Source organism: Haliotis asinina, chromosome 8 (genome assembly GCF_037392515.1).
Source record: "Haliotis asinina isolate JCU_RB_2024 chromosome 8, JCU_Hal_asi_v2, whole genome shotgun sequence".
NCBI classification, from domain to species: domain Eukaryota; kingdom Metazoa; phylum Mollusca; class Gastropoda; order Lepetellida; family Haliotidae; genus Haliotis; species Haliotis asinina.
In genome coordinates, this window is record NC_090287.1 from 20,735,505 (window position 1) to 20,759,237 (window position 23,733).

Consider the following 23,733-nt stretch of genomic DNA (forward strand, 5'->3'; position numbering starts at 1 on the left):
TGGGTGAGTGAGTGAAGTTTGTTTCACGCCGCCCTGAACAAATGTTTCATGCCGTGTGGACTTGATGTGACAGGACATGCCTAACTGATGCAGGTCCAAGACATTCTACACGTTCCTGAAATCAGCACACAATGCAAACTGCGCCATACTACCAACGATTCCTGTTTCAGCTGAATAACACAAATACCTAGCACTATACATGAGATGTACTTCACATTGGTACACAAGTGAGAGAGAGAGACTGGAAAGTTTCAGTTCAACTCGATTTAAAATTCAATTGCTTGAAATTTCGGACACGTCCTCAGACAGATGACGGCACTCGTGTTCTCTCATCAATATCTTATATGTGCAGGAGTTCACTGAATACAGCTCGGGTACAGCAGGGGCAGGTTTAATGTCTACGAGACTCCACGAGATCAATGTATCACAAAGGGCCCATCAATGAATGTTCGAATTTTCTGAGGTGCGTTTGTGTGCTGGGGTTGAGGACATTGAACAGGACATTGTGTATACAGCTGTGTCATTAAAAAAAGTAGGGGATATTCCATTTTGTGATCACACCACTTGCAAGTGCCAATGCATATGAGAAAAAGTAACGATATATATCCAGGCAAAAGACACAGTTCCAAAGGAATTGAATAAATTGTCACATTTCCTCTTAATTTCTCTTCATCATCTGTTTCCTCCTTGTCTTCATCACTTGCATTTTATCTATCTTGTAAATCCAATATCCCCTACTTTATGAAAGCATTGTTCTCTCACATTCTATTTACTCTTCATGTACGTTCCTGATATTTAAAAAATGTTGAGCAAGTATACTCTCAAGTTTGATTGTAGCTAGCAATGAACCAAAAAGAAATGATTTGAGGCAATGTATCAGATAGGGGTAATAAGCCAGTGATGACAGATATTGGTTAATTGATTGAGTTATGTTTTACGCCTCTTTTAGCAATATTCCAACGATATAACGCATGTGGAACCAGATACGAGTTTCATATATTGTACCCATATGGGGATTCATATGGGCTTACTCACTAGGCTACCCAACGCTTGCTCACATGACGGTAAACCGACCATAATAATCATCATATAGAGTTACGCATATAGAATACTGATATATTCCCTACATAACAGCTGGAGACGCCAAATTCATCGCTGTCGAGCTACTGGAAACAATACCATATACTGAATATGCTTTCGACTGGAGATGCGCACGTAGCAACGATCTCGACATGCAATGCAGGGTGACAGCTCTAGAACTATAGTATACAGATTTTCTAGTTTCGTGAGAGGTAGAGTTCCGATATGTACTGGATCGATGGCTCCAGCGTCCCGGTATCCGTTGTATAGTTTAAGGACACTGCCGTTTTGATACCATGGTCCATGGTCGAGTAAGTGAATTAAGTTTTACGCCGCATGTACGCCTCAGTATGCCGAAAATATCACGGCGGGGAACACCAGAAATGAGTTTCAAACACTGTACCCATGTGAGGAATCGAACCCGTGTCTTCGGCATGACGAACGAACACCAGTAGACTATCCCAACGCACCAGTTAATGGCTGAAGCTGCAGTGCTAAATATGTGTAGGTTCCCGGTATAAAAATGGCAGTGGTAGCTGTTAAATGTGATTAGAGAAGTCTGCTTCATGGTTGCAGTAGTCGGGCTATATATTTGCACAGAATACATGCTTGCACCTGTACTAGCTAGCGACCATTTATCGCCACGTACCAGTTAGCGCCAACACCTGATTTTAACTCTCGTACCCTATCGCTTTAGTGACGTGTCAATGTGTGAAATACTACGAAAGTACAAATCAAAGTGTCTTCTCAAGCGCTACAGCCACGTGTTGGCGATGTCTGATAGGCGGTGACAAGTGGTTGCTAGCCGGTAGTGATATGGGGTCGTGATACGCAGTGAGTATGGTTTTACGTCGCCTTCACGACTAACCGAGGAATACTCTAGGTACATCAGAAGTGGGCGTCACACATTGTACCCAGTGCAGGTGCAGGGCTAGAATTTAAGGTGTGTAACATAGGTCCCGACACCCATTATACCGTTATCCAGACACACAAGACCCCCGAAAAGCAAGATCCCGACATTCCCTGGACGTTTATGTCTGCATAAACGAATGCCAGCATCAGATGAATCATCTGTATCGACTGACGTGGGGAATACCAGCTGTCAGCAGTCCAGGGGAGGTAACTATGATTCAAGTAAGGCAACAGGGATTGTTCCCCTTGCATAAAAAGCCCATAAGCATTCATTGGTTTCTTCAGTCTTCGGCTATTCCACCCTAATTGCAATACAGTCAAGCAATCTGCTCGAAGTGTGGTACCAAAACAGTAAATATCTGATTTGAGTTTACCGAGGAATGACTTTTGCAATCACTTATTCAGTGAAAGTACAATGATATGAAATATTTGCAATACATTACCAAATCACGGCTATTATTGTCACGTAAAAAAGTCACGTTACAACATAGCGTAGTTGCGACGTCCTACCAACATAATATTCCGCTTTTACTAGTCCACACATCAACAAACTCTACTCACCTAGCCACCTTTCACAAGAACGTTCTCTGATGCTGCAGCAGGCTTCCGAAGGTCGATGTGAAAATATTATAGAATGATCCAATCCTCTACTGTATCTATAGACAAACACATTCAAATATTTCAAGTAAGTAGCTCTCTATTTTCTTGGTTTAAAACGAGGACAGTGACCTCGGCAACACACACTTAAACACTTGTTATTAGTTACACACTTCTGTCGCCCGGGAATCGTGATTGGAAATAACGAGAGCGCCTACAACAGCTTCCTCTCTAATATACTGGGGTTACGTTGGACCTTCGCGAGAGGCATAAATATTAGGGTTAGGGCGCAGTTAACCTTACGCGTTCTGAAAAATGGGGAACGGATAGGGTTCGTACATAACATTATTTATGTTCTGTGTTGTTGAATAACGACTTTCAATAACCATACACTTCGCCGACTCTCACCCCCAAACGGATCCACTTCTCATTCCGCAGTGCAATCCCAGTGCTAAGAATCTACTGTAGTCAGCTACCTCTCGTTTCGCGCTATCTGAATATTACCTGATGCGCACGTAAAATATTGAAATTAGGCCATGCATTACCAACTTACCGCTTCACGTTTTTCGTTTTAGACACACTATTCACTGAAACCATAGTAACTAGCCTGATAGGCGGCGATGCATCCGTCATCTCATAAACAAGCTGCCGAAAACTTTTATTTATTTGCATATCGTAAACCAGATAAAATCTTGCAGTTACATATGCAATCCATCTTTGTCAACCTGCCTTGAAAACCAATAGAATTGCCACCAAGTGTATTCAGACAACACTTGATTACATGTGTAAATTTTCCGAAAAGATTTATGTAAAAGTGGTATAGGTCTAATTGGTCATTTTGTGCAGAAAGTACTTTTTGTGGCAAAAACTGCTAATTTTTACCACCAAACTTTCAGGTGCAAGATTCAAATTATTTATGGTACAGCAAATATGACATATAATGCAGTTGAAGACAGTATTTTATTGTCAAAATGTTTAACAAAGAGTAATATGATACTATACAGTGACTGATGAGTACTCCCATAAATGATCAATTCATTGTATTTAATGATTATTCTGTAATTTATTGTCAATACATGTTTGTGTATTCACAATACTTCTTCAGATTCACATAAATTTGTGCCTGAAAGAGAATCTATAAATGAAACTCTCTTTACAATCATGAACTACAGTAAAGCAGGCCTGTGCTCAAATAGCTGCAGAAAACATTGGCTCAGCACTCTTCATGCATGTCCTTGAGCAGGCACTAGTGCGTGGATATGTGCGCTATATAAATATCTTATGTCTATCTATCTTCATCCTCTTGTGTATGTCAACATTTTTACAATTAGAAAACACCCAATACTCAATTTTTCACACAAACATGATAAAAAAGACATTTGCTATGTTTGCTGGGATTCACTCGGATCAATCTTAAGCCCGCATTTTTTATCAGCTCCCCAGCGAGCTCTCTGCTCCAGGCAGCTCCGAGTCCAATTCCGCCACTTTGTTCAAGGCTTGCTGGGAGACACAGGAAGGTGCTCATTCCATACAATGAGCATGCACCCATATCTCCAACAATATCCATTCTTTCTTGTTTCGTGTGTATGTCTGCCATGACAAAGTACCCTCCATCTTTCAGGGCACGTCGTATCTCTGTCAGGGCCTTCTCTGGATCATTCAGGTCATGGATGACGTCAAAACAAACAATCAAATCAAACTTTTCCACCATGGAGTCTGGAATGTTGCAGATGTCCACCTTTTCAAAGGTGACATTTTCTAAGTTCCTTGAGGCGGATCCTTCCCTTGCCATGCTGAGAGCTTTATCAGAGATGTCGCTGCCGTGAACACGGCTGTTAGGAAACTTCTCAGCCAAGCTGCAAGACAGAATGCCAGTTCCACAGCCTATTTCAGCAATGTCCATTCCACATTCTGGAAAAGACAATGACATCACTCTGTATGTTAATTCATGGATGAATACAATGTGAGTGGGTGGGTGAGTGAGTGAGTCTGTATACACCTGATGGAATACAAGAAGATTGCATTGTTCATGTAATGACCATGTTTTGCATAAAATTTCCGTCCTTCAAGACACTACAAGATGGTTATATTTTTAAAAATATTTAATTTAAAACTGAAAAATGTCCAATGAAATTCATGCCTTTCCTTCACAAACCCTTCCATCCAACTTTAACAGTGTTTTGTGGACCAGTGCTAGTTGTTACAAAACCCTAACCAGTATTGTAAGCATACCTAGTTAAGGGAGCAGCTCGCTGATGGCAGGTAGTAGCTCTCAGCATACCTAGTTTAGGGAGCAGCTCGCTGATGGCAGGTAGTAGCTCTCAGCATACCTAGTTTAGGGAGCAGCTCGCTGATGGCAGCTAGTAGCTCTTAGCATACCTAGTTTAGGGAGCAGCTCAGCGATGGCAGGTAGTAGCTCTTAGCATACCTAGTTTAGGGAGCAGCTCACCGATGGCAGGTAGTAGCTCTTAGCATACCTAGTTTAGGGAGCAGCTCGCTGATGGCAGGTAGTAGCTCTTAGCATACCTAGTTTAGGGAGCAGCTCGCTGATGGCAGGTAGTAGCTCTTCCTCCATGTTCTTCTTCTGGGACACAATGCGCATCTCATTAAACACCGAGAAGATTCCAGGAAACTGTTCATGACCAACACCTACAACATAATGACAGTTTAACAAAAATTCATTCATTAGGATTTTTCTCACAGGACGGTCTCGTTCAGTATATCTGTGTGTAAAAATTCGGGGCTGTGGGTAGCCTAGTGGTTATTAAGGTCTTCGCTGGTTACACTGAAGACCGAGGTTTGATTCCCAAAATGGGCACAATGCGTGAAGTCTATTTTCCAATGTGACGTTGCAAGCGGCATAAAATCAAACTCACTCACTCACTTTAAAGATACACTTTGTTTTTATGACTACAAAATGCTATTTAGAAAGTGGTCAAACGTAACATGTTTTATGTAGGATTCAGCAAATGCTGGATTGAGATTGGTTAAAACACATGGCTTTTACACTAAATTCAGAGCTATTATAATTCTGTTATGCACCTCTTATTTCAAAAACAGATCCCGTACGTTTATTTCCTAATTACACTTTTGCATGCAGAAAGATGCAACTTATTTGATTACTGCTACAAAAGTGATATATGTGTACACATATGTTATGCTTGTAACAAGTCTTGTTACTTCCAGACCCTCACTGCCAATTAAACCATACAATGACAGCCGTAAGATGTTGGAGGATCTATACATAACTGCACCAAGTGCAACCTGTTACAAAAGAAATCCTGCACCAGCCAGTTTAAACATGCAGGCTGTAAACAGCCAAAATCACACCCTGTCAAGGCAGGTGTGTTTTCAAGCACTTTTGGTATATACATAAACGTGATTATATCTAGGGCTCGGATACACACTGTTTCAATCCACTATTTAAAGGCCTTGATAAAACGGCTTCAATTTTCCTAGGGTGTTAATCATCAAACACACAAACTAACCTTGAGGGCCATCCTTGTGGAAGCAGGCTTTCACAGCATCGTATCTTGTGGCATAGTTGGCAAACAAACTTGAAGAAATCCCAATTGTCTGCAGAAATGGTTTGTGTGATTCTGGGATGTAGTACCTTGGTGGGCTGTCTCCAGTGACCTCAACAGCCTCGCATGCTGTCATACATCCCAACCACTCCCGTACATATCTGTAATAACAACCAACACAGTTGTTCACTACGATTTTATTAGTTTGGATTGACAAGGTTCTGGGTTTGTTCAGTGCCCTTGTTTTGACTCCCATAGTTATTACATTGTAACCTGCTTAAAGATGGTGCTGTTGAGTTTTTGGTTTGTTTTACTGGGGTTTTACTTTGGGTGTTTTGTAGGGTGTTTTGGTTTGGTTTGGTGATTTTATTATTTTTGTTGTTTTGTTTTGGTTGGTTGGTTTAGTTTGTTTGTTTAATTGTTTGTTTGTTGGTTGGTTGAAGTGTTTTAAAGGGGGGGATGGTTGTTGTATTTTTTGTTTTTTGGTGTGCTTGTGGGATGAGGGTGGGGGTGAGAGGGTTAGGTGGTCAGCTGAGATGTACCTCTCTAGGACTAGTTTAACTGGCCTGAACCTTATCACCTGTACATGAGTCTCAATAACAATGCTGTGTCTGTTGGGAGAGGGACATTGTTTGTTTACAAGAGCAATGACGGATCCATAGTTAAGCAGGAATGAGAACAGCAACATCATATGTTTGGACAATTCTTTACTCCTGTTTTCCATTAACACAAGCAAAGAAATATTGTTGATATCAAAAATATTAATTAATATCAATATGAAAATAGTGTCATTGATAATATAGTACGTATACATTTGTGATAGAATACAGATTTAATTTACTCACACAAAAGACAAAGTTTGGTCTTATTCATAGTGTGTTTCTAACTCTTGCATAAACATGTCACCTCTCACCAGTGGTATAAAACATATTCACATCTTTAACATCTAACATCTCCATGCTTAAGTTATAATTATTGATCTCTCTGATCGATACCATTCAAATAAAGTAGGGGATATTGGATTTACCAGATTGATCAAATGCAAATGATGAAGCCAAGGCGATATTAAGGGAATATATCAATTTATTTTTTATAATTCCTGTGAAAATCTGTATGGATATATATTACTTTTTCTCCCATATATTGCTCTTGGCTGGTGCCATACTCACAAAACAGAATATCCCCTACCTTTTTTTAATGGTATATGTCAACATACAGCTATAACCACCGGGTAGCATTAAAATCAAAACATGCCTTTCTTTGAGACTGGCCTTGTCTGCAATGTCTTGAGATGTGAGACTGTCTTCAGCATCAGACATGACCTTGAAGATGCCGACCTCATGACCCACAGCTAGGCACAATGTGGCTGTTGCCCCTGTCGAATACTCCAGCAGTCTCTCAGCCCATTTGTTTGCCATTTTGCTGGAATCAGATCGTATACAGAACACTCAAAAATTAACTGATACACATTGATTCATTTCAACAAACTGGTACATGACCCAGTTTATATTGTATCTTCATGATCATGTATTTTGTTTCATATACAAAAACCTGTGAAGATCTAGGTTAGAACTGGTCTTCAGAAACCCATGCTTGTTGTAAGAGCCGACAAATAGGATCTTCTGGTCAGGCTCATTGACTTGGTTGACACGTCATCATATCCGAAATGCACAGGCTGATGCTCATGTTGCCAATAACAGGATTGTCTGGTCTAAACTCAATTTTTTTTATATCTGCCATGATAATATCACACAAAACCCAAGTACAAATTCCCACTTAGGTACAAAGTCTATACTCAATTCTAGAAAACACTGGGAAAGTATTGTAAACCTATACTCACTCACTCATGCAGATACACTTTATAATTAACTAAGATATTGTTACCATGTATATATGTCTTATATTTCATGAACGTGAGACATAAAAATGAAACAGCTATTTGGAGATATGATGGTGGTGCCACCACGCAGTTCAAGCTTCTAAGGCAATGTTGATTCTTTCCGACAATGTTCATGTCCGTACACAGACAGTACCTGGATGTGATATATCACATTACTACACTATAAATACATTTTTCAGTATAATGTTTCCTACTCTCATCATAACTACAATTTTGTGCGACACTGTGACATGAAAATGATCTATCATCCAAGTAATATCACAGCATTATAAGATTGTAAACATTAATCTGTCACAACATTGTCACATTATGGGTTTTAATGTTGCTTTGAGCAAAATCACTGCACTGCAGAATGTTGACTGATGACAGTCCAGGGTTTTACCTTGACTTACAGTATTTGGGGTTCACGGAACACCTGTCAATAAATTGTACTAGTCCTTGCTGGTAATTTGAGGGTCCTGTACTTTAACAGTGTAATGAACAGTACCTGCATATAATGACTTCAGAGCCTGGAATGAATCTGTGAATGACAGAGATAAGTTTTTGCCATGCTCAGTAGTATTCCAGCTATATGGCAACTGTCTGTAATGTAATCAAGACCAGACCAGACCATCCAGTGATCAACAATATGACCATTGATCTATGAAATTGATATCAGATATGCTGACAAGACAGCAAACCTGATCACCAGATCCCATTAGTCGCCTTTTAAAACAAGCACAGGTTACTGAAGATCAATTCAAACCCAGATCTTCACAGGTCAAATGAATCAGTGATCAGGAGGACAATGATGATGGGTGAAATAACAGGCACTGATAACTACTCTTGATGCCCTATAGCACAGGTCCTTGTGTCACTGCATGGATTAAAGATTTTTCTTTAAAATGACCCCTGACTTGAAACGCTTCACAGTACAATATGTCTAGATATAGAACTGTGAAGCATTTCAAGACAGGGGTCATCCCAAAATTTATATATTTTATCAAGAATCTTTAATCCTCGCAATGACATGTGAGCCTGTGCTATAGGTACATTCTCTCTATTTTTCTGTGTCTTTCAGGATGTGGTATTTAGGGTTTCCCATTCTCCACATTTTGCAACATAAAATCCTGCAGCCTCAAAGGATGTTATAGTGTTTCATCATGTTCACGTTTACACTGGGCGGTTAAAAAAGGGATCATAATAATTGTCAAGCACTCATAATCACTGGATCCTGACACATCAAGGGACACAACCCTCCACAGTGAACTGTGGCACCACACAACTGGCTAAACAGTGTTAGCAGTTAATACAATATCATGATACACTATATACATTATCATGAACATTTCCCATTTCACCTTAACTTATTTGTTGTTGTGACCATGCATTGACTGAAAGCAAGCATTACCCATATCTGCCATGTTGCATCATCTATAAAACACAAATATTGCTCACTTCAGTGCCAGCATACAAAAAACAAACAGGAACACCATTTATGGAGTCATCATTAATACAAATGAACAATGGGTCTGAGAGTTTGTACATAGTTTGCTTGTCGTTTAATGCTGCACTCCACAATTTTCAATCTGTATGGAGACGGTCTGTAAATAATTAAGTCTGGACCAGACAATCTAGTGATTAACAGCTGGAGCATTGATCTAAGCCACTGGGTTACAAGTGTCAACAAAGTCTGATCAACAATACAGTTACTGACAAAATGAGCTTTGTTCCACAAAGCTGGAATACAATGACAAGCATCAAATATGTCTGCGAGATGGACCACCTATTGGTATAGTTACCTGTAACAACATGCTAAGGTTGCAGGAGACACATTTTCTGTTAGTTTAGACTGAATTAAAACAGGTTTGTCAGTTTAAAGGGGCACTGATGCGGAGCAAATAATGTTTCTCGCCAACGGTCTAATTGCGGAACCAAACTGCAAATTGGTCAGCGACCGCTCCTTCGACCGTGACGGACAAAGGAACTGGGCTCCTGTCCATATTAGCAGAATTTCTTCACCCAAAAGAGTCAGGAGGCCGGATGCCCATCATATGCCATTATTTAAAAATATCCATGGTATTCCTTGTCTGATCGTAACAAAATGTCCCAGCAGTGTAGTTTGTTTCGGATGCTTGGATGGTATAGTTACTCAATTTGATCCTATTTCTCTGTTTCTAACCTCGATATTCAATCATGTTACATGAAAATATGATGTCTACAGGCACGTAGCAAGCCATTTGTTTCACTCCGGAAGATTGCAAAGCTTCATATTTAGGTAATTTTGAGTGTTGATTCAGCTGTGATAGCAAATATCATACGTAAATGTTGGTAGCTATGGTAGCTACAATGGTTTATTATTTGTGATAATAAAAACACACAGTTGATTTATTTGAATTCGTAAACAATAAACGATGACTTTGCCTTTGGTTGAGAAATCTGAAAATTTTCTTACGTAAACCCCCCCAACCCTTATTTCACCTATTTACCCAAGTACACAGCAAATGCCTGTATGTATTACTTATGTAACGAAATTCCGTTGGTATCCTCAAAACAGTTTCGGCCCATAAGTGTTTTCAGGCTGCTTCCGACACAGAGATTACATCTTCCTTGCTGTAACTCGCATTTGATGGTGTAAACCTACACGTGTTATTTATCATCATTCTCTGGATGGTCAATTAATGAATTTATAACAGGTATAATTAGTAGTAACACCACTCAGGTTACTCAACAAAGGTTCCCATTTGGCATTTCTCCTGTCTGGAGTAAATACTCAACATTATAAATTAAGGTCTGTAGTGGCAAATGTATTGTATGTTATGTAATATGTGCATGTAAGTGATGCAAGAGGGTTTATCAGCTGAGTTACAAAAACAAACATTGATCAAAGGATTAACCGATAACACACTGATTGATTAATTACTTTTGTCAAAAGGTAGTGTGTGTAGATGACTACACCCTGTAGTAAAGTGCGATTGTAAAAACAACATCCTCCCTTCAAAGAATTAACCACCCTTGCGTTGATTGATTGATTGCTCATTATTGGTTAACTAAATTACTTAGAATAGCGGACATCATACAGTTGGTTGCCAGGTGTGCTATCTTGGGTGACCAGTGAGAGGTTTCTCAGGTTTTCACCAACGAAAGACGTGAAACGATGTGTTACTTTAAACAGTTGTGTAAGACACGCGACACAGAGCAGGATTATTTACCAGCTGCAGATGAATGGAATACGATTTCTTTTACATGGATATTGATACATTCCTGAACAAGGTAGTAACCTGACATTGTTGCTCTAAAATTAGTCTGTTTTACATTCATTATTTGCATTTTGTTTTAATTTATTTGTTGTAGCATTCAGCAGAATCGATAAGACAGAAAACACACACTAGATCGCGTATGTGTGTGAAATAGGATCCACATTGGCAATCTGTACAATGTATAAATGTTGCTGTTATGTTAGAAATTTACTATGAGTATAAGCAGACCGCGTGTTCTCTTATTAAGTTTCAAAATCATACAAATATGACAATAAACTAATTAGGGTTATGAAACAAAATATAGAGACGTACATTGGCTTCGGTATTTTTCCATCCTAATAGTTTTTTACCATTTCAACCACTGGCAGTTGATTAATCTTCAAATTTGTTTTCATAATACATTTGTAATGAAGTAAAAATAACTTCACCTCAGTTGATCTGTCTATAATTAAACTATCAGTTGCACATACAGACTGCGCAGCGGAGGTCACGAACCAGTCACGAATTCTGGGATATCATCCAGGTACTCACTGGAGAAAAACAATAACAAAGGTTTACACCAGTCCACGGAAATTGCTCCGCATCAGTGCCCCTTTAATGAGTTAATCATGAGTTGGTCTAGGGGCACACTATTGACACTGTGAATGCATCTCTCTCTCTCTCTCTCTTTCTCTCTCTCTATCTCTCTCTCTCTCTCTCCTGCCGCAATGGTATCACAGCACGTTAAATGAAATGCGTGGAATTTATATCACGAACAGCGTTCCATACTTCTTCAATTCCTTTGAGGACGCCGACAAAGGTCACACGCCAACATCAGGCGTTTCAGTGACAACTCCTGGCACCATGACTTGCAGTTTCAAAATGACGGTAACAAAATACCAACACTCCACTACATAGGATCTCCCAATACAGAAAGAAAAGATAAATTTCGGTCTGTCACCCGGGCGTGAAGCCTTTCCCGGATTATTCTGGACAGAAAAGATTTTTAATCAGTTGCCATGCAAGGTTTAACATTCGTAAAATTTTCAACGCAGAGGTGGAAGTTCTGCCTCAATAAACTCCCTGTTTGTTACACATTAATTCCGACTTACGAACTAATCGGAGTGAATGCACTTGACTATGACGATCTGAATACCCACCTCAGTCATCCAAGCACTACCGGGTCATGTGACAGTCACGTGACAAGTATGTACTTCAACAAATTTCTCATGCTATGTTAGGGTATTTGTTTAATATGCAATAGTGGAGGTATAAACTGTCATGTTTTGTTTGTAAAAAAATACTCCAGTCAGTTGGGTGTATTATGTCATTTTTTATTTGTATATACAATGTATACACATTCCGCAATGCAAACTTCCCGATACTTTTGGTGAAGAGGAATAATGTGCTGCAAAGCCCTGACTAACCAGTACACATGCACATGCACATACACACACGCGCACGATCGCGCACGCGCACAAGTGCAGGTATGCCGCTATGTAAGTGCACTATTCTGCAGAACAGTTCCTCACTCTTAACACCATTTTTCACTGACCCTCTACGAACACCCAATCACCCCTATGTACTAGAGTTGATTGATTCAGTGCTGTGTCAGAGTGCTAGACCATTGTATGTATGGTGATTCTATTCCTTAAAAGGCAAGTCTAGATAAGCGGACCCAGTCTATTAATTATACATTTTGCTAGAACTACGATTTAAACATTAAATATTAATTATAGCATTAGAGACTTGTGCAAGTCTACCACACTACCACCGAGCCAACCTACACAGCATAAGAGAGTCACTGCATATAAACCTTACAGCTTCACTCCCAGCCTCATCTGATTCCTGTAAGCGAGTATCGTGCACTGATTCGAACAACCTGCTGATGCAGTTGGACCCACAATGCTCTCCTAGGCTTGACAAAACACCTGTGTCATTCATACCTGTACTTTGGACCCTACAGCCAACAACACAACGGATTCCGGCGACTAAACATCCCAGAGGTGAGCTGTTATTAACACAGGTGAGGGAGTAGTGAAAACAGATACATGTACATCATTGCATGTCCGTGGTGTACATCGTATGACCGATCTGCCACATCGTGCGTAACGGGAGATTCAGGAGTTTTGAAAATACAGAGAGCAGACAAAAACAAGACTCGGAGACTCGGACTGATTTATTTAAGCAGACGATATAAGTGGTCATACGATATATAGGTGGATCCTGTCATGCACCCCACCATAATCCCCTGTGTCTGGGCCCCAGACCTCACGCGAGACGTGCACGTGTGTGTGTGTGTGTGTGTGTGTGACAGATGTGTATGTGTGTATGTATGATGTACACAATAGATAGATAGATAGATAGATAGATAGATAGATAGATAGATAGATAGATAGATAGATAGATATGACCACAAGGTATATATGTATGGAGATATAGATGATGGGAGGTGGGGAGGAGGGGGGTGGGGGTGGGAGGGGGTAAAGTGTAAGTATTACCGATTTCATTGTTCCAGCTGTTTTCATTAATCCATACTTACTAGCATACGACATGTCCTGCTCGTTGGTTCGGGGATCTATACATTCAAAAAGAAAAAGAGGCCTTAAGCCTGCATGAGTACACGACTGTATGGTTTATGTCGATAGAACTCGGGGAAGAGACTTATCATGTTATGAAGTTCAGTCTTTGAATATATGTACTTTGTTAAACCAAACCATGCAATTTAAGTTTCCGGCTGTCCGTAATATCATGATACTATACAAATTAGAGGAAAAGAGCTGTCTGTATTCCAGAATCATGTCACATGTCATCTATACATTATGATAATACTGGACAAACAGGTCTTGATGGTTTGGAATGAATACACAAAAAGGTCACAATATTTCAGGTAAGGCATGTCACGTGGACATAAAATAAAATGCTCGATGATAACTAAGTGCAGTTTCATACGAATATTTAGAAGGTGGTTTGGGGGGTTAGAAAGAGAAAGAGAGAGAGAGAGAGAGAGAGGGAGAACAGAGAGCTAAATAATTAGGTGATAAACATACTTTAATTTAATTAATTTAAAACCGAACGCGTAGCGTGTGCTATTATATATTCGTTATACACCTCTGATTTTCCAGCACAGTATGTTTATCTCCATTCTACCATAACTGCCATTCTGCCATAAGATTTTAAAAAAATACACACTGTGTTGGACAATCAGAGGTATATAACGTGCTTATATACCTCTGAATGATTTTGATTAACCAATCACAATCCAGTATTTACTGAAGTCATGGTAGATTTCTGTTTGAGTTTGAATTTGTCTAGTATTTTTTGTCTTCAATAGGAACAATGACGTCACAAGTAACAAGGATTGTGGTGACGCCTGCGTCCAATCCAACGGCATATTCCTTGATTCCCTACTTAGCACAGGGGTATGTGACGGGCCCTGAACAGGTGCGTAACAAGTTTTCTCCGTTCTGTTTTCACGCGCCATGCTGGAATTCCGGGGAACATTATGTGCCCAGTTTTGTCCCCTGACTGACACAGCACACATCTGCAAAATGGTAAGCTGTGGGTAAAAATTACCCCATCGCAATAAATCCAATCTATCCACGTGGTTCTTACTCGAAATTGAGAGAACTCTGCAAAATGCATTTTAGTACAGAGAATACTTGAGTTGTTTTGTCACTTTTTTACAAACACGACTGAGTTCGAAACTCGTGCCCGCCGTAACACTGGTGGAAAGGGCTACAAGCTGTAACACTAAACTCACTCACTCACTTGAAAAATATTTCAGTGTTAAATTTTAGTGAAACCTTAAATTTGTTTGGCCGATGCTCATTTGTACTGCATAGGTCATACGTAATGGTTGTAATGTAAAGGTTAAGTGGCTCTGTAACTGTCGGATTATTTGTTGCGATATCACTACGTGCTATCATTCTGTCTCTTTTAATGTAAAGAGTCATTTCTGGAACTTATTTCCAGGGAGTCGAGATCGTCCTTCACGACGTTGAGGAGAGGGTTGACGTCACGAGGGGCGTTGCCATGGAAATTATGGACTGCGTGTACCCCCTTGTCAGAGGTAAGCAACAACATCCGTGCTTAAACTTCTAAACACTTTCTTCTAATACTTCTCTTTAGCCACGTATACAGCATCGAAGTTGTCTGATAGCCTAGCTCTAATGATAAAGACCATGTTTTTATCAGGTCAAGAGACTCGCACACACACACACACACACACACACACACACACACACACACACACACACACACACACACACACACACACACACACACACACACACACTCACTCACTCACTCACTCTCTCACACACTCTCTCACACACTCACTCTCTCACACACTCACTCTCTCACACACTCACTCACACACACACACACACACACACACACACACACACACACATCCTTACTGTTTTTAATGTCAGCACTGACATGGGTGAAGTCACATATAGAAGCAAGAACCTTTCCGAATCATCAGGTTCAAACAGAGCAAGATATTAGATGACAGACGCTCTGGAACCCAAAGAGCTGATACATTTTCCAAGTTTCCGTGATAATGGAATGTATTCTCTCCTTGCAAATGCATACTGAGATAAGAAAATCAACGGTCTGATTTTCTGATATTATTCATTACTGAAGCCTCCATGACAGAGCAGTCTTTAGTCTGTCGTATAGTCTGCCTCGAAGTCCCTGAACCACATTATTCTGCCAAATCGCTGGAGTGGTAAAGCCTTAAATGAAGCAAGTCTAGACTCCCTCAGGTTCTGTACCCGAGGTCTCCCTAGGACTCCTTTTCAATTAAAATGGGTTTGTTTATAACTATCAAAATTATATATATTCAGACACTAAGCCTTAGTCTATGTGTCGTACAGACCCTGAAGCAAATGTATCCAAGAAAGCCCATGCATGAGCTCCACTTCATTATATTTTTTTCACTATTAACTTATGTTCATTTCAGGGACTAGTTGTTAGTTTGTCGCCGCGTTAAACGGTTGCACTCTGCCCCACTTTTCACAACGACACAGCAGTGGCCGTCTTGCCTATTCATATTTTTAACAACTGCCTTTTTTGTCTTAAGCCATTTTTCTGCAAGTACTATTTTCAAAATCACAGACTCCCGCGTATGTTACTGACTTGTCACAACACAGCACATTGTGACAACAATTTGTGGATTTTCCCCAATGCCATTATCCTATGGCCACAATAGATTACTTCGCTGTAACGAAACTTGTCTGTGAGTAATGAACCGTCATAAATCAGTTTGCATCTCATGACTGAGGCACAAGGTACATGTACTGCGAACTGATATTTATCTTCAGCAAATGATATATTCTTGGTTAGGTTGGTCAAGTCAAAACGGCCTCTCTGTACTGGCTTTAACACTTTCAAAACACAATGTGCACAATACTCCATCATCGTCTGTAGGTATATCTACACTTTCAAAACACAATGTGCTCAATACTCCATCATCGTCTGTAGGTATATCTACAAACTGTCACCTCAACCGCGCCATGATCGGAGTTGATTTACTGGTCGTCCTTCCCGCTGGCGGTCAAACAGGCTTGGGAACTGACCTACTGAGGTGTCCAGCCAATATGAAGGTAACACGGTTATGTGTCCTGTCTAAATGTCGTAATACAAGAAACTGAATCTGTCTTGTTATTGGACTCTCCGATATTTACATAATTACACCGACGTCCGCGCCTTCAGTCAATCAGAACCTCGAGTTGTTTTTGTTTGTTTGTTTTTTCATTTTGAATATTTGTATGAATAACGCTGTGATTTCGACATATATAATGGTATCCTTTTGATGATATTAACGTATTGACGTATTAACGTATAGCACGTATCAACTTGCTATACTTGAAATATGGTCACACGTCACCACTGCAATACATTGTGGCCGTGAGTGAGTAAATGAGTTTAGTTTTACGCCGCACCCAGCAATATTCACACTATATGGCGGCGCTCTGTAAATATTCGTCTCTGGACCAGACAATCCAGTGATCAAAAGCACGAACATCGATCTACACAACAGGGATACGATGGCATGCGTCAACCAAGTCAATAATCCCGATCACGCGATCCCGATATTCGCCTCTTACGACAAGCAAGGGTTACTAAAAATCAGTTTTAACCCGGATGTTCATGTGTTGGACGATGGAGGAACCAGAGAACTATTTAGACATCGCAGAAATATGGTCTTGAAATACGTTCACATTATTTTATCTTACCTTAAACACTATCGCCATGACAACCCTATTATACCAATAAGCTAAGAATTTATGCAATTAGCTAAAGTGTAGCGTATTTGATTTTCAGAAACCAACCTGTTTATAACGCTTACGTTTTCTGCCAATGATCACAACAGCTGCAGAAAGAGGTGCAATCTTTCATATATCTTCTGATTCTAGGTGGTCCTCGTGGGTACAAAGATGGACCTCGGGTACTTCAAATCCGCATCGACTGTTCCAAAAGAAAATATTTTATTTATTGAGACTCCGGAGGTAAACGCCACTTTGCTGATCGCATTGTCCACAGAATCACAACACAGGAGGCATTGTATTGAAATAAATATAACACAATTGTTTGCTCGGCATTCTAGAAGTTGGTGATTCAAAAATGAAACATAGAACCTTAAGGATGACAACTTCTTACTTATTGCATAGAGTGGCGTTTCGATGTAGGTTCTTACATCAATAACAAGCTAAGAGTGAATATAACCAGACGATGACAACAAGGGGATCAAGTTGCAGTAACTGACTGGGTGCTTTAACCTCTCGCCCAATTGATATCCGGTTTCACTCCCAAAAGACAGACCTCCCATAAGACAGTCTCAGTGTCCGGACCGGAGTCAATACAGAGTATAGTGAGTATAGTGAGTTATAGCAGTTTGTACAGTCTTGGAATTGAAGTAACTCAATCATCAAGAAAGTTTCATTACTTAATGTATAGAAATGCACTTATTCCAGAACCTTATCTTAAATTAACCTTTCAAAATAGAATTTCACTAACACAATTTAGGATAAAAAGATCATAGGTTACCAATAGAAACAGGGCGCTGACTGAATATTTTGAAAGAAAACCGACTTTGTAATGCTTATAGTGAAGCCATATGTAACGAATTCCATTTCTTAGTAATATGCCCACCACTTGTTGAACGAGAATAATTTTTAATATTTCTGTGTGAGTGCCTCTATCTGTACAATTAGTTTTCTCATGAAATGTGATTCATCAACCACTCACTCTCAAATTATCCAAATATATGAAACACTGTGCCTTTTCAAATGAGAGGGTATAGTATTCTTATCTCTCTTAGTTTACTTGTGAATAGAGAGGATGTTCTCAAGCACTTTACTTTGTATCTTTGATGCAATAGGTCCTAATTTAAAAATCATTATTCATTACATGAAATGTATAGTGTATACCCTTTTTTATCTGGGCACATACCATTATTATCAAGGGTACAGCTTAATTAAGTCATATGCAACCAACCATAAAATATGTTGTTTAAAGCGGTCTGTCTTTTGGGAGGTCTGCGTTATGGGAAGATGTCGATATCAGCATATACAGCCAAAACATACAGCAAGTCAGCCCTCTCCGATCACCAACAGAACTTCCCTACACATCAAATCAAGTTTGACAACGTCGAAATCCTATCAACCAAGAATCAAAACTCCACGAAAGGAAAATTATTGGACGCCATCGAAATCCACCTTAACAAACCAATGATCAGAGACCAATGATACTGCATACCATCAACCTTTGAAGAATAAATCAAACAATAGACTCTATATCACACCCAGTCAGCGTTTTATCACAGCTATAATCCTCTTGTTTACTGGCTTCATCACCAGTCTCATTTGTCGTTCCTACTTCCACTGGCCTGACTATGTTATGTACCAGTTTTTATCCAATTATATGTTATTATTAATGCTAATCCGCTGTTTGTCAAAAGATACCACGTATATACACTTCTCATCATCTGGTTGAATTCACTCTTGGCTGGATAACTATGTACGAACCTACATCGAAACGTCGCTCTATGTAATAAATAAGAAGTTGTCATCCATAAAGTTACATGTTCCTTTATGAATATAGCTTGTAGGATTCCCAACCTGTTGCTGCGTATATGCTTCCATTTCACGTATGAAAACACAGCTATACATTTACTGCTCTCACAATGAAAAACACGCAGTGAATAAATAATATATACACGTATATCCATCTGCTACCTTAGCCGGGATATCATTGATAGAGCATATGAATGTGCTACAAGGTTGATGCGGTCATGGCGAGCTGAAATACATGGATTTAGAGCTGATACAGATCGCATACAGTTTATATGGATGGCATAGAAGTAATTTTGATAGTATACATGTGTTTTCAAAATGCGGTACAATGGATGGAGTGACAAATAGCTGATTGGTAAGACAAAGATAATATTGTAGTTATACAGCAATCCTTTGTGAATTACATAAGCTTGATTTTAATAACATAAAGATCATATTGAACCTTTCGTATGGGTGACACTTTTTTATATCATACTGAACCTTCAGTATGGATGAAAAGTGTCGGGATGCAGATATGGAGTTAGTGTAGACAAGACTGTGTCCACTTGATATAAATTACATAAATATATACAAGTCATGTATTTGATCATTACAGGGTTTGAGACGCCCTATGACCCAAGCTCACACTATCAGTAAACAGACAAGGCCGTGGTGGAGAGATCAGCAGCAGCGACACATGCTGGTAATGATGCACATGCTATATGTGTTTGATCTTGTTTATAATAACACGTGAAGATCCGGGTTAGAATTGATCTGCTACTTCCCATACTTGTCGTAAGAGGCGACTAACGGGATCGGGTGGTCTTGCTCGCTGACTTGGTTGACACACGTCATCCTATGCCAAATGCGAAGATTGACGTTCGTGATGTTGATCACTGGATTATCTGGTCCAGACTTGATTATTTACAGACCGCCGTCATACAGCCGGAATACTGTGCGGCGTAAAACTCACTCACTCTTGTTTAACACCACACTCTGCAATATTCGAACTGTGTCCTTGATATAATACGTCGCTTTATCATGGATGCGAGGACAACGGAACTGACAATATTTTTTTTTTTTAGGGAAATATCGCATTAGCCGTACAGCAGAATCCCCTAACGGAAAGTTGCAGTCGAGACATGCATCTCAAGTCATCTGACAACGGATTATCTCAAGGTCACGGGGATTATGAACATTATTCATATCCAAGGCTATAACTGATGCTTGTGAATATTGATGAGTAAATGACAAGCACCGGAGCAATATAATCTGAAACATCTGTTGACTTTTAATTAAAATGTTTTCTCATGTGTCAGCTGTATCTAGAGTACAATGTAGTTTGTTTGTTGCGACATCTCACGTTTACAGTCAGGTAAAACCGAGATTTATGCGACGTTCGTGATTATTGCGCGTGCGTGTGTGCGTGGCATGTACGTGTGTGTGTGTTTGCGTTTTGTATAAATGTGGGTGGCCATGTCGTAGGATCAAACCACCGACTTTACGCTCTGTGGGCAGGAACTTTGTCCACTGTACCACAGCAGTGGTTTTATTTAGCATGTGAGACTTTGATTTATGTATACAGACAGGTATATTATATAGATGTACAGTGTTATGCATCTGTTGTTGATATAAAAACAAATTTAACTTTCAGGTCGACCAAATGTTTGAGGTTATTGCTTGCTCATGGATACGGTACATTATACCTATTCTCTCCCAACACGGTGACTGTTTCTTTGTGACATTAACACCTTCACATGACGTTTTATCCACTTCCGTCAGACTTCACATGACGTTTTATCCACTTCCGTCAGACTTCACATGACGTTTTATCCATTTCCGTCGGAAGTGTGGATCACTTTAGCACTTCACTAATTAGTTTGCTTAATTTTTTGAATGAGGAGTAAAACTAATTTGGTTTAATACAAGTCCTTTAAAACGTCCCTACTCAAATGAATGTCAATGAGATTTTATAACCTTACATTATGCATACATTATACTGAGTCATGGACCCACAGTCTCAGTGGATTTTCACCATCAATTCCCAAACTGTATGTTTGATGCCATCCTTACACAGATCTGTGTCATTTAATGTTGGTCATTCCTTGATCTCACCAGATCACCACTTACTGCTAAACACACATGCACGAGTTTAAACAATCGATATGCAAAGTTTATATTTTAGTTAAGATTTTCTGAATTATGTAATTGTTCATACTAAAGGATATGTTTCAGAGCTAAACGAATATTCACTCCCGATCCCTTGTATACAGGGTAACCCGGGTGAACAACAGAAGATAAACCATACATTCATTTATTCAAATACGTGTGTGGTGCCAAAGGGGCGGAAGTTCTATTTTACAGTTCAAACTGATCATACGTAGTATCATTCTTCACCGTTCACAAACAAAACATAATAATTGTACAATTACAAAAACATTCACATTTCCTACTATTTCCTAGACTATTTCCTATTTTGTACATTACCATATGCAGCTAAAGACCCAGGTAGAGTTTTCTTCAAATTGACAGAAAACTGGTTAAATCAATGCTTTGTTTGTCTCCGTGTCAAGACACACCTGCTGGTTATGGGAGGAAACATCACTGGACAGCTGCACTGACCAATTACCCACCTAGCAGCAGTACCATACTTGGAGCCCCATTGTTGTAGCATAATCCCTGGTGCCTGGACACAGGATTTCATTGATCCAGATATCACCTGTAGAAGCAATTGGGGTCCCCTTTACCCTTATATCAGAGCGCATGCGCAGCCAGGGAGCTCTTATGACATGGGTATATTATCACAGGCCCTCCTGGAAGATTGGTGTCAAAACACTACTTCTTGTGACCAGAATCTTACAATATTGGTCGTTGTGTGAAGGCTTTCATTGATGCCCCTTGTTCACATGTATGGCTTTATGAAAGGGTATCCATGTGCTGATTCCAGCCTTGATGATTGATTGATCAATGAACAAGTGTCCCAGTTCTCTGTGGAAGGAATTTCTTGTGATATTTTGAATCATGTCTTCAGGAACAAACGATATTGGAAAGGCAACATTTGTGTTGCTAATCAGTTTAGGTTATAACAATAAACTGTTTTAATTCATGCATATGATTTTATTGCATTTGTCACATTTCTCGTCAGTCAAGAGCTGTTTCGGTTACATTGTTGCTTACCGACCGACTGGAGGCGTGCTGTATTTTATTCGGGATCGAACATAAGACATATGTGTAAAATTTGTAAGTACAGCCTTTATTTGTGGACGTGAGTCTGTCCTGAATTCAAGTATAAGAATTCAGTTTTATACGTGGTGAATGTAACTGTTGCATTCTGATTATGCAATTCTGCAATGCGTGCAATAAACACTTTGTTTACTTGTATAGTTAAATGGACACGAATAAATTGATTTAAACTTGATGGACATGTTTATCTATGGTAAAGCTGGGACTCCCTTGGTGCCAAGCTGTGACCCTTAATTCACTAATAATCCTTTCATTGTGTGAGGTCAGTGCGCCAACTGTGCTAGAGGATCAGGACTTTATTTAATGACTGAACGCCTAACTGTATATGTCTTCATGCTGATAAGTTATTTTAATCTATTTCAGCATTGTGTACACGTATGCACGTACCCGTAGCTTTATGGCATTACCCGCTTGGGTGTCAATCACATTGGCAATACCGTTTTAATCTTAAGTTCTACAAGGTATGATGCTATTATATACATGTACATTGTACATTAAAAAGTAGACAATATCGGGTTTCTGAGTTATACACAGAGACCACTGATAAATCACATGCAGGCTTAAACAACATAAAATACAGTATGATGAAGATGTTAAAGCCGCTGTCCATGCTTCTCCTGAGGGTGCCTTTGGTTAAGCTCATTTACGAGGTTATGATTACACAATGCCATGTAGAAAATGGTCAAATGTAACGCGTTAAAATCGGAATTACAGTTTCTCAGTAGAACACAGATTCGAGTACTTTTGTTAGGTTGAGTTCTATCCGGACTTGATTGATGTTTTCATTGTATCACAGTTGCATAGATGCTCATGGTATCAGTCACTGGATTGTCCGGTTCGGGTGGGACTACTTACGGATCATCCTCATTAGTTGGAACATTGCTAAGTGAGTTGTTAAACAATCAAACACACAAGCAAATATTTCCGAATTTACTTATGCACAAGAATAATCAAGGCCTGGCTGTTGTCGCGTTAATAACAATTTAAAGTTTGCAAATAATGGCTGTCATTTATGATAAATAAATTTACTGTCGTGTTTCATAGTGAAACCGCGCTAAGCCTATTGTGTTCAAATGAGGTCACGATAGGAGGCTTTGACGTCATGACTTATTCTGACGTCACGACATATAATTTCAACAATGTCCGATCACGTCATGCAATGCAGGTGCGTGAATTTATTTTTATTGAATTCATGT

General features: G+C 39.5%; 2 protein-coding genes across 5 annotated transcripts; one reads left to right on the forward strand and one right to left on the reverse strand.

Annotated features, from left to right (window-relative positions):
• Positions 1-3,530: 3,530 nt before the first annotated feature.
• LOC137293638 (S-adenosylmethionine-dependent methyltransferase Rv2258c-like) lies at positions 3,531-13,424 on the reverse strand. Of its 3 annotated transcripts, XM_067824305.1 has the most exons (6): positions 12,392-12,421; positions 11,681-11,782; positions 7,368-7,535; positions 6,078-6,274; positions 5,116-5,238; positions 3,531-4,500 (listed from the first exon to the last, which is right to left on the reverse strand). In XM_067824305.1, the coding sequence occupies exons 3-6, from the start codon at positions 7,529-7,531 to the stop codon at positions 3,935-3,937; spliced, it is 1,050 nt and encodes a 349-aa protein (XP_067680406.1). In that variant the 5' UTR covers positions 7,532-7,535; positions 11,681-11,782; positions 12,392-12,421; the 3' UTR covers positions 3,531-3,934. The 3 variants fall into 3 exon arrangements, with proteins under 3 accessions (XP_067680406.1, XP_067680407.1, XP_067680405.1); XM_067824306.1 differs by lacking the exons at positions 11,681-11,782; positions 12,392-12,421 and adding an exon at positions 13,178-13,424; XM_067824304.1 differs by lacking the exon at positions 11,681-11,782 and having other exon boundaries at positions 12,392-12,428.
• On the forward strand, positions 13,010-22,400 carry LOC137294694 (probable malate dehydrogenase 3). 2 transcript variants are annotated; one of them, XM_067825768.1, is made up of 7 exons: positions 13,010-13,237; positions 14,566-14,675; positions 15,207-15,303; positions 16,722-16,843; positions 17,657-17,749; positions 19,911-19,997; positions 20,380-22,400. In XM_067825768.1, exons 1-7 carry the CDS (start codon positions 13,120-13,122, stop codon positions 20,512-20,514), a joined length of 762 nt encoding a protein of 253 aa, XP_067681869.1. In that variant the 5' UTR covers positions 13,010-13,119; the 3' UTR covers positions 20,515-22,400. The 2 variants fall into 2 exon arrangements, with proteins under 2 accessions (XP_067681869.1, XP_067681870.1); XM_067825769.1 differs by having other exon boundaries at positions 13,170-13,257.
• Positions 22,401-23,733: the final 1,333 nt, after the last annotated feature.

Coding starts and splice junctions, on each gene's coding strand:
- LOC137294694 (XM_067825768.1), top strand. CDS start 13,120: ATGCAGTTGGACCCACAATGCTCTCCTAGGCTTGACAAAACACCTGTG. Junction 14,676..15,206: donor ATGTGACGGGCCCTGAACAG/GTGCGTAACAAG, acceptor ACTTATTTCCAG/GGAGTCGAGATCGTCCTTCA. Junction 17,750..19,910: donor TATTTATTGAGACTCCGGAG/GTAAACGCCACT, acceptor TGATCATTACAG/GGTTTGAGACGCCCTATGAC.
- LOC137293638 (XM_067824306.1), bottom strand. CDS start 7,531: ATGGCAAACAAATGGGCTGAGAGACTGCTGGAGTATTCGACAGGGGCA. Junction 6,275..7,367: donor AAGGCCAGTCTCAAAGAAAG/GCATGTTTTGAT, acceptor TTGTTATTACAG/ATATGTACGGGAGTGGTTGG. Junction 5,239..6,077: donor CCACAAGGATGGCCCTCAAG/GTTAGTTTGTGT, acceptor ATTATGTTGTAG/GTGTTGGTCATGAACAGTTT.